At 42.5% G+C, this 14,766-nt stretch overlaps 1 protein-coding gene across 1 annotated transcript in view; it reads left to right on the plus strand.

Moving 5' to 3' along the window:
* CHCHD3 (coiled-coil-helix-coiled-coil-helix domain containing 3) overlaps window positions 1-14,766 on the plus strand; it is a 148,541-nt gene that overhangs the window by 11,695 nt on the left and 122,080 nt on the right. The window contains exon 3 of the mRNA XM_018566239.1: window positions 10,061-10,142. Within this exon, the coding sequence (XP_018421741.1) occupies window positions 10,061-10,142 (82 nt within the window). The remainder of the gene's footprint in view (window positions 1-10,060; window positions 10,143-14,766) is intronic.

The following is a 14,766-nucleotide window of genomic DNA, read 5'->3' on the forward strand; positions in this document are numbered from 1 at the left end:
CCCCCACCTTAATTTATTTTTAAAGAACACCATGAATTATTTATTTTTATAAACCCTTGTAATGAGGTTACCCCTGCACTGCAAGTGTTAACTGCTCGTTTGTGTCTAGGGTAATAAAAAAAAAAGATATACTCACCCAAAGCTCCGAGCCGGCTTCTTCTTAAGGTGCCCATACACTGCTCGATTCTCGTACGAGAATCGGGCGAAATCCAGTCCTGAATTGTCTCTCACTCTCCTCTGCAGTGGTCTAAGGTCTAGTAAATCATCACGTCTATATACTGTGCAGACCCCGAGGAACAATCCAATGTGCGGAGGAGGAGGAGGGAACAGGCTGGAGGGAGCTCTGAGACACCTAGCTGGCTCGGAGCTTCAGGTGAGTATATCCGTTTTTTTAGCACAGGGGTAGCCAAACTCCGGCCCTCCAGCTGTGGTGAAACTACAAATCCCATGGTGCATCTCTCTCCGAGAGTCATGTCTGTGGCTGTGAGAATCTTGCAATGCCTCATGGGATTTGGAGTTCCACCACAGCTGGAGGGCCGGAGTTTGGCTACCCCTGTTTTAGCACCTAGACACAAACGAGCACTTAACCCTTGCAGCGTGGAATTAGCTGCACTGCAAGGGTTAATATAAACTATTCCTTGAGTTCTGCTTTAATTTTACCTGGTAATCCTGTGAATAACAGACTTTCTGTTCCTGGGTGGCTACAGTCACTCCACTATCTATGTTATGTAGGGAGCCATGTTTGCCACCTAGACTCGACTATCAATATGTCTGCCTTTGGTCATCTATAAGGCCTGGTTCACACCTGGGCGTTTTACAGGGCGTAAAGACGCGCTGTAAAACGCTCAGCATGTGAAAACCAATAATTGCCTATGGGCATGGTTCCCACCTGGGCGTATTTCTGCACGTAGGAACGCGCTGAAAAACGCCCTACGCCCAAAGAAGTACAGGAGCTTCTTGGGGCGTATTTTCCGCGCGTATCCATTCGGATACAGCCAGATAGCCCTTGGAAACGCGTTTGTCGTGCGTTTCTTTTACCGCAAATTGCTGTAGAAACGCGGCACGAAACGCGCGGCAAACGCGCACATTCCGTACGCCCAGATGTGAACCCAGCCCAAGGTTTTAGTGCGTCTTTAAGTATCTTGTCAATGAACACTTATTTTCTGTAATCATCGACTTGGTGTGCTGTTGACATTCTTCAACTATCTACATGTGGCGGCGCCATCTGCATTCATTTTGAGCACCCGCTTGTATATCCACCTGGGAGTTCAGCAAGGTTCCTTTTTCTTGGAATAGCCACGTGACACTATAGGGACCCTGTTCTGAGAGAGTTGCAGATACTGTCACTTTTTCTGAAAAATTTACTTTCCTTGCTGATTGTCTTAAAGCAATTTAAACCTAAAAACATAAATGTAATATATTGCAGCTTACCAGTCCTTTCGATGTGTGTTTTTTTGTTTTGTTTCCTTTTTACTAGGGAGTCACCGATGCCTGTTTTAAGGTATCACGTACGAGTACTGATATTACTTTTTCGGTACCCGCCAATACCGATACTGAAAGTCACATTAACTACCTCCCGGCCAGCCGCTGTGTATACATGGTCGCATAATGACTTGCTGCCCTGCTTCCTGATTAGCCGGGAAGTTGACTCCATGCACCCTCGTCACCAGGTGACGAGGCAGCATGGAGCCGGCTTTCTGGCCAATCGGGAAGCCGGGGGGCAGGTAATGATTCGCCGTCTGGCTTCCTGACCAACTAGGAAATTGGGGAGTGACTCATGCTACCTTGTCACCAGGTGACGATGAAGCATGGAGCAGGCTTCCCGGCCAATCAGGAAGCTGGGGGGCGAGTCTTTATCCACTCCTCGGCTTCCTAAACTATTGATGACCTTCCTTGAAAGCCAGTGACTGAAAACAAGAAATCAGCATATTAACCAGGTAACCAGCATTTTCAGGAGAGGTGAATGGTAATGGCAGACTCCTTAGTTCTCCACTATAGGTTTCCTTTCAACTACAATTCCCTCTATCTGCCTATTGTGCATTCAGCATAACACAATTTTTGTTCTTTATTCATAATGTAATGAGTTGTTAAATTTTACATTTTATGATTTTCCTGAGACATATGTAACCTAGGGTCTTACATTTTCTAAATATCTCTTTATACCTATGGAAGGCATAATAGTATTCTGTAGTCAATATCTACATTGAATGCCCAGAAATAAAACTGTGGCTTCTAAAGAACCAAAGTTAGACCAAACTCTTTGAATTCTGTCTGTTGTAATGGAGAAATTTTAATTTCAAGATGACATTTCTTATTCTATGCTACAGATGCTGTTCATTTGAATCTCCACATGGAGTGGCAGGTGTCTGAATGTCATTGCCAGGAACCTCACTGTAGTACAGAGATACTGAACTCAAGAGATTTGCTCTGTAAAGTGTATCTGTGCTCTGTTCTAACCAAAAGAATGCCGAGACTCTTAAATGTAGAGCCACTCATGCTGTACTGTGTCTGCACCAATACAACTGTTGTATTAATAAACATACTTCTAAAATAGGCGGAATTATTACAGATAGTCTTGTAAAAAGAGACAGATCCTTAAAGTCCAGCTATGGGCAAAAAAACAAACTGTCTAGGCTGTTAAAAGCATTAACACAGATGTGATTATTTTTCTGAGCTTCTATTTTATTACCTTACCTTATTACCTTAGTTAATAAAGCATTACAGACAAATGATTTTAGGATAGTGGTGAAGCACCAGGGCCTGGTTTCAGCTGCCACTCACTCCTAGGTCTAAAAATCCCAGCAATGCAGAATAATATAATGCTACATACTCTGTGCTGCTCGGGGTGCCGGCCTGATGTCTCCAGGGGAGGATCTCAGGAGGGCTCTGTGGGGTCTCACCAGTGCTCTGCGTGGTTTCGGGGCGGCGGGGTTCCCAGGAAGGAGAAGATGTGTTGCTGGCGCTGTAAACAGGCTCACAGGAAGGCTGCCGAGGTCCCCACCAAGCGTTTAAACATTTAAAGTGCAGGTACCGGGGCATATCGCTATTGGTGTGTACCTAATTTAAAGTAGTAGTAAAGGCCTGGTCTTTTTCTATTTTAATGCTTTCTCTGCGTTAAGGCAAAAAATACCCAGTCCCCCCACACTTAACTGTGGCCGCTTGCGTCCTCCTTTGTGACCAGAAATATACTCGGGGTTCTTCTAACTTCCTGGTCGTGGGGTAGGGTACTGAGGGCAGAGGAGCCACAGGCTCCTTCTGCCCTCATTCAAACTGTGAGTGAGGCCATGGCTGGCTGCATGCTGTGTATGTGTGTCTAGGTGCACTAAAGCAGAGACACCGGCACTCCAAATTTGCAAAAAACGTCTATTTATTGACGTGCATCGTGTCTAAGTTTAGGTGCAGGCACGGCCATGAGCAGCATCTGGCTAGCTGATGGAGGAATCTGTTCATGGGAGGGGGGGGGGGAGAGGTTTTGATACCACTAGAGCAACCTGGGGGTCGCGACCCCATTGTGGGTCCCCCGTCGGGGGTCGAATGACAATCTCCCGCTATTACATAGAGGCTCCTGGACGCCCGGGAGAGAAACAGGTCCATAGCAATATGTAATCTGTGTGGTGCAATCGTCATTTGCTGTAAAAAAAAAAACATTTTATGTCACTTTTTTTTATTTTTTTATTTTTTACGCTTTATTGCTAATCATATTGGGGACTAACAGTGCCCCTATGTGATAGCACAGTGCAAGTGATAGTTCCTCTATATGGAAGCATTGAGGGGGGGGTCCCCTTATGTTATTTATGTACCCCACTGAAGCACAGACCGGGGTGCAGAACCTTCATCAAGAACCAGTTGAAATTTGCACGCAACTTCAGAGGGGTTTTAAAAGAAATTTGAATATGCCACATAACAAACACTGTATGTTTGTGTATATTTTCTATTCTTTACAATTGGGTTAGGTGGAATATCAAAATCCTAAAAATTCTGCCACCCTATTTTGAGACTCTTTGAAGCATTTCTTGATAACATTTTAAAAGAAAAACAGAGTATTATGTATGTGTAGTGCATTGCAATAAAGTCCTTTGGTAAACACTTTATTATTTTATTCCTCTGCAACGTCTTTTTGTTGTGTCTTCCTGGACTAGACAGATGAAATAGCTGTCACTGATATTTCTTATCAAGATCCAAAAGCTCATATATTTCTCCTCACTCATCTGGAATTCATAAATGTGCTTTGTCTTCATGTGGCGTGCAATATCCAGCCGTGACACATCTTGCGGTCCTTATTAGGTGGCACATAATAAAATGAAGATTATTTGCATATTATGCGTTTCAAATTGGAATGAAATAAAGAAGCAGATTAATCCTGAAGGAGCAATAAAAGCAGATAATAAACTCTTGCCTTGATGCTGTTAGTGCTGCAGGTCGCCATAGTGTTTGTTACTGTGTGTTTTTTTTCTGGCTTAGTATTTATGATTATTAGTGTACTGTTAAGACTTCTCCGTTTGACAACTTCATTAACTTTTATGTCTCTAATGCTACCACTACTCTGCCAGCTACTGTATTTAAGCAGATGGTGCTGTCATTAAAAGGTTCAGGTTGTCTGTCCTGTGTTTGTTAGTTCATGAATGTAAAAATGGAGATGTAAATAATGTGATGGTGTTTTATTAAGGTTGCATTAAAAAGCTATTCTGTAACAACAGATAGCATGGAATGCATTTATGAAACTGCTTTTTCATGTGAAGACTTTCCTTAGTGTGGCTATTGCTATATATAGGTTGTTGCTTACAAATCTGTGAACCCATTAATACAAAAACATATTTTTTTTACAATCAGTATAGCTGCTTTAACCAATGTTGTGGACATCTAGCCCAAACTTTTTTTTGTTGAATGGAGCAAGGAAGGTTGAAGGCCCCTGTTAACGTGCTGATCATGAGGGGATCTCTGCACGGATCTCCTCCTGATCAGAGCAGTACGGATGGACATCACCGATGTGACATCCGTGACCCTCCAGCTGAATTTACTGGACCCCATGTCGGTTTATGGGGAATTGAATGTAAACAGGCATGTGTATGTTGACATCAGATTACCTCCGATCTGGCACGATTAGGTCCAGCGAAACAGATCTGTGATCCATTTGTTTTTTCGAACCTGGCCAGAGTCTGGGGTAACCAGGTGTAAACGGACACTCATAGACCTAAATTGGGCATCCAATGGGGTCCACTTGAAAAACTGATGGGCGGACCCGATAGGCTCCGTTCACACAGGTGGTCCAAAAACCCTTCTATTGCAATTGTGTCCCCTGATGTGTGGAGATTCGCCCTCTCGATTTGTCATAGAGACTATAGACACCAGCACAGAAAGTGATGAGAAATCCCAAATTTGTATTTGTCACCAGAATGAATGGTAAGGTTAAACTTCCAATAGAGACAATTGTTCAGATGAACGCTTTTAGTAGTGATTTCACCTAACTTTCTGTGTCTCCCTGATGAGTGGTTTTGTCTAGAGACACACTTTAACCACTTGCTGTCTGGAGCACTTTCTTACTATTTGCACACACATGATATAATCTGAATTTTGGGCTAGAAAACAGCTTCAAACCCCCCAAACAATGATATATTTTTTGAAAGCAGAGGCACTGTAGAATAAAAAAAATAATAGTTGCAGTTTTTATGTCGCTTGGTATTTGTGCAAATGTTTATTAAACCAGTATTTTTAGGATAAAATGCACTAAGATGAATTTTATTGCACAGAAACAGAATATCATACCCACTTTTTTGTTAAATTATAGAAGATAGGGTCACACCAGGTAAATAGATACCAAACATGTCAAGCCTTTAAAATTGCGTTCGCTGGTGAATCCGCAAAAAATTTCAATGCCCCAAATTTCCCATATGGGGCACTTTAAATGCTTTTTCCGTTTATCAGTTTAGTGCTAACAGTGATCAATGGTTCTAGAATTTTTGCACCTAGGTGCACCCTACATGTGTTTGCATATGTGGGGGATAGGGGACTATCCCAAAATAGTATTATTGTTTTTTTATTATTATTATTATTATACAGGATTTATATAGCGCCAACAGTTTGTGCAGCGCATTACAATATAGGGAAGACATTAGAGTTAGAATACAAATGAAGACAAGATGGTAAGGAGGGCCCTGACCATGAGAGAATGTACATGCCCTAGCAGTGCCCTGAACACATTTGCAGTGCTCATCAATTGAGTTGCATGGAGACGTTTGACAACTTGTAATGATGGGCAAATGTTGCAGGCAACATCAAAATGGATTAGAAGCGACACAAGCCAACTAGACCATTTGCTATTCATGCAAAGAACAGGCATTTGCAAAGCTTTATTAATGTGAAGAAAATGCCTGTTTTTTGTGACCTTGTGAATGAGGCAGTTCTGTCCTGCTGACAGCGGTTTTGCTAGACAGAAAGTGAGGAAAATCTGCAATAAGGACACAGACCGCAATAACAAGCTGACAAGAGTTTTATCCTTACCCTGTTTTGTTTAAAGAGACCCTGTCATCAGACGTCACTTTTTAAAACATTGCAGCAGTAGAACATAATAAGCACCTGCCCCACTTAAAAGTAAAACGTTTTTTCTTCTTCTTTGTTGTGACCCCTGTAACTTTAGTAGCAATCTAACCACTTTCTGGAAGTGTCAGTTCATGCTCTGCTATGTGCAAGCTTCTGCTATAAGTCTTTCTGACCCGTCATCAGATAAAGACTGTCCAGGGAGCCTCAAACATAAATGAATGAGTCTGTCTGGGGCTGCTGATGTCATATCTAAGATGGTGGCACCCAGCAGCAGGCTCAGTCCTTACTATCCAAATGCCATAATTATCACAGGGAGATTTAATGCAAGAAACAAGGTAAATTGACATACTGTATAATTGTATGTGAAGGTTGTTGCTGACATTAAAGGATTACTAAAACACAAAAACAAAATGTTATAATGGCACAGCTTACCAATCCTTTTAATGTGTTGGCTGTATCAGTTTTCTTTTTTCACGCTAACAATGTTTTCAGCAAGACCAAAAAATGTCGTACAAACACGTTGCTCTTGTCAGAAATGCATTGTCCATGCCACTTTTTTGTGTCTTAAATGGAAGAATGTTCACAACTTTGTATGTGGATCATAAATAAGCAAAGGGAATAGCTGTTTCACAGCCATATCATACAATATGTTTTTGTGTTTCAAACCCTCCTCCAACATTTAAAAGCTTCTTAACTGTGAGAGCTGATCTGTCATTTGTAACCTTCACTGAAATTTGCAATTAGTAAATCCCTTCCTATATCTGATTATGGGTACATGCTGTTTGTTTCTTAACGGTTATACTTTAAAATGGATCTTGCATGAAAAATCAAGGTCCATTTATTAGCTAGACCCCACCACCCCCTAAAATTATTTTTGATGTAAAAGCAAAACAAAAAATCCCCAAAACACACCTTACACCCTAGCTTCTGATGCTCTCAACTAAGTAAGGGTTATGTCACTAGGCCTTCTCCGGAACCTGGGATAGTTGAGTATTCCAAATCTTATGAGAATGCACTCCTGCGCAATACAAAAATAAAGTCTCAATGGAATTGGGATCCACAGCTTTCCCATCTTCCTAGAAAAAGACTCCATTGTATCACCCGCCGTTATATGAGTGCATTGGAACATGTATTTTCTTAATCCTTCATTAAAGGTGCCCATACACCTTACGATTATCGTACGATTTTCGTATGCGATCGACTTTTCGTCCGATAATCGTATGTGTGCATTGCAGTGTCCGACCGACAATACTGTACAATCGTACGACTTTTGACGGTCAAGCATGTTTGAAAACTTTGCTAGATTGTACGATTTGTTGTAAGGTTGCTGGCGTTTCCGTCCGTCAAAAGTCGTACGATGTACACTGCGCTTGCGCTAACGAAAATACGGCAAATCAATTACCGCATTTCGTCCAGGTGCTTTTCATTAATTACGGCTAAATTAGTCTTGCGATCATCGGGGCAGGATGGGGCTGCCGTATGAAAATTGTACGACTATTCGATCATCGGACGAAAAGTTTTGTCCGATAATCGTAAGGTGTATGGGCACCTTAAGGGACAAATTTGTTATACTGCCACCTTCAGGCAAATTGAACACTGGCAATAAAAATAATCTACCAGCCAGTATAACCTCTCCCATCATGCCTCAGTTTTTTGTTAGTGTCCAAGTAGAATACATCTCTTTTTTGCCTGGGGAATAGCATCACTGTTACTTTTTCTTACTTGCCAATACATTTTGTTTCTGCAATCCAGATTGTTTGTTACTTCAGAGCCTAGAGGGCTCCAAGGCACAGTTTTCCAGATTGTCTGATCCTCAGCTCAGCCTTGCAACACATTCTTAGACCCTGCGATAAAGAAGATGTCTTTAATATGACCTGCAGGCACTGGGCTCTGCTTGGCTCTCTTTTCAGGCCACCTAGTGTATTGTTTAAGTTAGCCACAGAGCGCTTTACAGGTCCAGGGTGGTGGTACTCCTGCCGGGGGCAGCCCATCCCTGAAGACACTTAAGGCTATGTCCACTGGAGGGAAGAAGATTGCTGTAAGGGGCTTGCTCCCTTAGTCCTGTTTCACATCTTCTCTACTGTGCTTGTGGCCACAGAGAACCTTGCTGACCTCTGTTATGTTAAGTCAGGGCTTTGTCCTTCTGGGAGCTATGGAGTTTACTTGGCCAATTATCCCCACTGGGGTTAAGATCTAGGGTGTGACGTGTGTATCCACCAGCATTAAGGGAAGCGGGCGCTGCTTCTATATTTGCACTGTCACATGCCTTTTTAATGCGCAAGCATGGCTTCTTCAAATATGAATTCACGCACTGCCTCTTTTGCCTTCTACTGTCTTTTTTGCCTTCCACTGTGTACTGCACTGTTGCCATGCTCCTCTCCTGGAACTGGACATCTAGTTTCCTGCTGCTGGTGCCTGATGCTGACAGCCTGGACAGCGATCCCTTGCCTAAGTCATTATGCCCTGTAACGGGGGGGTCTCCACTACCTCCCCTTAGTGTGACTCCCTCGTTTGCATTATCCAGGGAGGAATTGTCTGCTCCTATGTCAAACCTTATGACCAAAATCACTTCCATAAGAACTGACTCAGAAAACATCCTTCTGCCCCAGCAAAAGACTAATGGCAAAATCTTCCACTCCTGAACCTAAGAAGAAATCCTTTAATTTTTCCCAGTCTTCTAGGACAATGGCAAAACTTTGGATTCAGTTCCACTGCAACACTTGGACTCCCAAAACCTACAAGCCCATGACCAAGCCCTTCTGGCAATGAGGGGGTGCCCCCACTTCTTAGAGTGTGGTGATGTTTGTTGGCTTTTTGTTTACCACCTTGGATGCTTTGAATGTACTTTTTGTTCATATGTGCAGGGGGCTTTAAATATTTGTATACATCTCTTGTTATTATTTTTTTTATTTTTGATGAGATGTACATTTTTTAGCTTTTTTCTGTTATTTTTAACCAAATTATCACAAAGGGGACTGATAAAGCTGCCTATGTGATAGCATGGTGCAGTTGACAGGTTCTCTTTAAGGAGACATCATGGGTTCATTAAACCCCTAATGTCAATGCTGCACTCTGTTGAAGGCAATCAAGCACATGCTGTGCCCGATTTAAATTTTTTCCTGGTCAAAGAGGCCACATATTGACATATCTGAACCCAGAAGTGCTCAGCTGAGGGCATGCCCTGCTCATTCTTCCCACGGTAGATCAGTAAATGGATGTTTGCTGATCTAGTAACACATGCCATGGAAGTCTCGGGCATCTGGGAGGGACAAGTAAGCTCGGGACATGTGATTGGGGAGGGGGTTTCACATTACTGTACATGTACAAATTATCTGAGGTTTTTATGGAATATTGTACTACCGATTCACAGGGTTTAGCTAAGTAAATATTATAATGACATGATATTTTGCTAATTTGTTATGGGCTTACAGTACAGTGGTTTTAGTACATAATATTGACTGTGTTACAAGGCAGTAATGACCCTGATTTTTTATATATTTTTTTATTTCTGTTTTATTATTAGTTAATGAAGAAGAGCTCAGGAGAAAAATTGCGGAAGAACTAGCTCTGGAACAAGCAAGAAGAGAGATTGATAATCTAAAAAGGTTGGTTTAATGTAAGATCTAAATTAAATTATTGTATATTCCGCTCTGATTTCTTCAAGGAATCCTATAAAATGCCTGCTGTCTTAATCTAAATAAATATACACAGTGGATTTTAACGAAAAAGTGCAGCACTTTGATATACGTGACGCAGTGAGCCAAATGTATTACTCATCAGTGACACTAAACTCAAACTTAAAAATGCATTCAAGTCCGTTAACTATTAACAAAGATGTAGCTTATTGGTATATCACTCATCTGTAGATCCTCAAATCATCTCTGAATTGGTGCCGACACTGTCCTTCCTTCTGGAGAGTGGCTACTTTTATTCCTCATGGTCCCTGTGTGTTTTGTAAAGTAGCTACCGCTCCAAGCTCGCTTCTGTGATGGACTATATTTTCAACAAACATGAGGTTATAGTCCATCGTTGGACCTAGATTGGCATGGTGGCTAATTTACAACACACACAGGGACCATGGGGAACAAAGGTCGCCACCCTCCAGAAGGAAGGACAGTGTCCGCACCAATTCATAGATGATTTAAGGATCTACAGCCAGTGCAGACCTTACTAATCCAGCCTGTCGGCCAGAGCCCAGATCTGTTAGAGCTCCGGCCGAAAGAAACTAGTGAGTGCCGGCACTGATAGGACCAGCTATGCAGGCTGCATCTGACAGCAATGCAGGTCATGTAACTGCTCTCGCAAGTCAGGAACGTGGTTCGTGACCGCGGGCCACATGGTACCAGTTCGCGGGCCGGTACTTTGAGACCTCTGCTTTTAAATATTACTGTTTTTCTGCAGTTGTAGTATAAATGAATACGTTTCCTTGAACATATTTCATTGGCTAGAACTAATTGGCTGGAAGTAAAAATAATTAATTGGCTAGAACGGTTTCCACCGCTAGAGACCGGTTTGGATTGTGTGAGTCGCTGAGACAGCAGATCAGTCAATAAGGTAACTTAAGTCATTTTAATGCATCTACTGTTTTAGTAAAATCCATGTATAATGTTTTCAAGAGAATATTTGTTTTACACTGTACTGCGGGGTGTTCAATGGATTGTAGCAAGGTGAAAGATCAATGAATTTTTTTTTCGTAGATGTTACAATATATGTTCTGTTGCAGTTCAGTGCTATTGGGTAAACCGATATACTATAACACAAGAAAGCTGTTATGTCTGCTACCCTTAAACTGAAAGAAATAATTTAATGTATGTAGTTTATTTTGAATTCATAATTACAAACATGGATATTTTTTGTAGCATTTTATAAGTTCAGTATGGTCAAATTACAGAAATATAGGTAAATTATAGATACTATTTATGTATCCCTGACTCTTCTAAAATGTGATTATAATATTTATAGATTTTGAAGTCATTGTTTATTGTACATTCAATTCAAATATTTTGTAAAGCTTAAGTCAACTTTTTATTTTAGATAAAATCTATTAAAGGAGAACTATGGGGTTCTATCTTTTCTTGATTAATGCATTCCTTAGGCTAAATAAGTAAATTATGTAATTTACTCTAATTAGCCAAAATGCACAGTAAGGCTGTAAACCCTTATTTAAGGTGGTGGGCGGGGCTAAGCGCCGCAATGAGGAGACATCCCGACGTGTCTGACGGGATCCTCCCCACTGATCTTCCTCACTGTGACTGACAGTGATTCTTGAGAGCTGGAGATCCCTGCAGATCGCATGCTTGCCAGTCTACAGGGACACCATTTACCATATATGGACTTTCCCATTTGTAGTAAATGCTGAAGAGAGAGGGCTCCTTCCCCCCTCTCTCTCTCCCTGCCCTGTGTGACACTGGCATACTAAAAAGATCGTGGATCGCTGATGACAGAGCCGCGACAGTTCAGGTTCAAGGCCCCGTTCACATTGAGCGGTTCGCAAATCGCGCGATTTGCATTTTGCGCGATATTGAGCAAGCTTAGCTTTGCATTTCATTTGACTTAAAGGAGAAGTCAAAGTATGCATAGATTTCTGAGCCAGTTGCAAGACGTTGGGTAGGAGGATTCTGGAAAATGCTCTGACCAAATGGGTGCTTTTTCAAAAAATCTTGACTAGTTGAAAGTTAATAAACTAATGTCTTCCTATTAAAGTAAATTTGTGGCTCTACTGTATTGAAAATGTATTTACTTTGAATAGTCGGTATTTCCATCTACCTACACATCCTTTGGTATAAAATATGGTATAAAATTCATTTCAGTACAGCGTTGCATGACGGAATAAATGTCAGCCAAAGTACTGCAGCTCTGAATACTGAAAAATGGCCTGGCCAGGTAGGGGGTTTAACACCTGAGCAAGTGGTTCATTTGTGGTTTCTTTTTTTTCTTTTTTTTTTTTTTACATACAAATGCCACACAAGGAAAACCCCATTTTTCTATGTATGTAAATTTGAAATCCCATCTGCTTTCTGGAGCCCTGCAAAATACATGTGTATCCAGTAGTATTCCCATTTCTTTATGTAATCGAAGTATGTTTTATCATTAGGGATGCACCGATACGAGTGTTTGGGCGAATACCCGTACTCGCCCAAATGCTCCGATACTTTGCCCAAATACTGACCGGAAGTTCCGATACCGAAACTTCCGGTCAGAGGGAGATCTCACTCTGACTAGCAGCGCCAAAGGAACATGAAGCCGACTTCCTTTCCAATCAGGAAGTTGGGCGGCGGGTTATGACCCAAGCGTCCCGGTTTCCTGATTGGTTGCTAATCCAGGCTGCCTAGCAACAAGTGAAGCCAGCTTCATAGTCAATCAGGAGGCAGGTCATGACGTGCCGCTCGGCCTCCTGATTGGCTAGGAAGCTGGCTTCACTTGTTGCTAGGCAGCCTGGCTTCCTGACCAATCAGGAAGCCGGGCGGCACCACATGACGTGCCGTGCAGATTCCTGAGTGGACAGAAAGCCAGGCAGCTTCGGGAAGTAAAGCCATTGTTCTTTCGTTAGAACACCGGCTTCCCAGACAATCAGGAAGCCGGGAGAGACGGGGTCATGGTCCGATACCTGTACTCGATATCGAAAAAACGGTATTGGTGCATCCCTAGTAAATACCAAGGTATACATAAAAGAAGGCAGAAATGTACCCTAGATAGTGTGTTGGAAAAAATGGTTTTAATAATGATGGGTATAATTACATTTTAATGGCTTGAATATCCTTGCCAGAGGTTTCTAAGGCGCACACCCTTATGGACCACAAAATACGGTATATGTACAACTAATTGTGTATTGTACCTTTATTGTGTATTTATGTAGTGTTGGAGTCAGTGGCTTTATTAGCCTACAGGTTTTTAATGATGTTTTCTTGACATTGCGGCTATAGGGTACAAAGGCCTAACACCCAGCGGAAGCAAAGGCAGTGACCTAATTGGCCTAAGTGGCCTAAGCATTTATCTATGTGACTGGGTGATTGACTTGGCACAGGCAGATGGTATCATGGCTCATAAACCTTGGGCTTGGCAGTGTGCTTCTTGTCAGCTGCGTGTAGCTCTCTTATTAAGTTCTGCTGAAAGGTTTGTGCAGCACATTGGAACAACTGTGCAACTTATTGCACAGAGTGCACATGGCTACAAAGTTCTAGCATCAGCGATCAGTCATGTATGACATACTGATGTTTGGAAAAATGTTATCAAATGCGAAAAAAAATAAAGATAATTGGACTTGGTATAATAATGCTTACCACTTTGAAAATATTCTGATCTTTGTTAGAGTATTGCCCATTTAGTGGCCACTTTATTCTTTATAACTGCCTATTAACAAAATGAGTTAAACTAGAAGTTATGTGGCTATAGCTTGATATATAAGAACTCATTTACTTGGCTACTTAGGGCTGTACACCGTCAAGAAGGGGTGTATTGCTGTGTCCAGACGTCACAGGGGTTTGTGTACAGCCGCGGTATGCAACGTGTGCAAATTATTGACAGGGTGACAGACTCCATGATTGTACGTAAGTGCGAGTCCTTACAAGTGTACAGGGATGAATTGATGAGTGTCCTTTGACTAAAACAGTTTGTGCCCAGGGCCACTGACCCTTCCCTATATGCTTGGAATTTCTTGAATTTGCATACAGCCATGGCATCTGTTGGTCTGTTCTTGATTTGTACAGACTGCTGGCTGTGAATCCTGGCAACAGAAATTTGCTCCTCCTTGATGGTGTATGGCCCTGTGCAGGGGTGGACTGAACATTTGGGTAGCCGAAAACTGCCCGGGGGCACGTGGCCAGTGCCGCTGACAGGAGGATACAGGCAGCCTCCTGTACCGGGCCGGGCCCCATCAAGTCAGCAGGGAGAGCCTGAATCCAGTACAGGCTCCTTGTAGCAAAGGAGGATGGTCCTGCCCAGTTGCCATGGTAGCCAGTTGATTGGCAGGCTCATTCCCTACAGGGACAGAGGCTCCTCTACATAGGAGGAGAGGAGCCTGTTAATCAGCTTGTTACCATGGAGAGTGGGCGGGACCGTTTACTGGGCAGGCCTATCAGGTCCCGTCTGCTGCCGGGGTTGTGCTGATCAGCTGCTAGAAGGACCAGCCACTTTCAGCACATTTGGCTCCACCCCCTGCACCGCCCACAGCCCGTGGTATCAGGAGCGGGAGTCCTACCATGAGGTAAGCTGCGGGGGGTGAACAGGCCA

The sequence above is a fragment of the Nanorana parkeri genome, unplaced genomic scaffold (genome assembly GCF_000935625.1).
Source record: "Nanorana parkeri isolate BGI_ZX_2015 unplaced genomic scaffold, ASM93562v1 scaffold27, whole genome shotgun sequence".
In the NCBI taxonomy this organism is placed as follows: Eukaryota; Metazoa; Chordata; class Amphibia; order Anura; family Dicroglossidae; genus Nanorana; species Nanorana parkeri.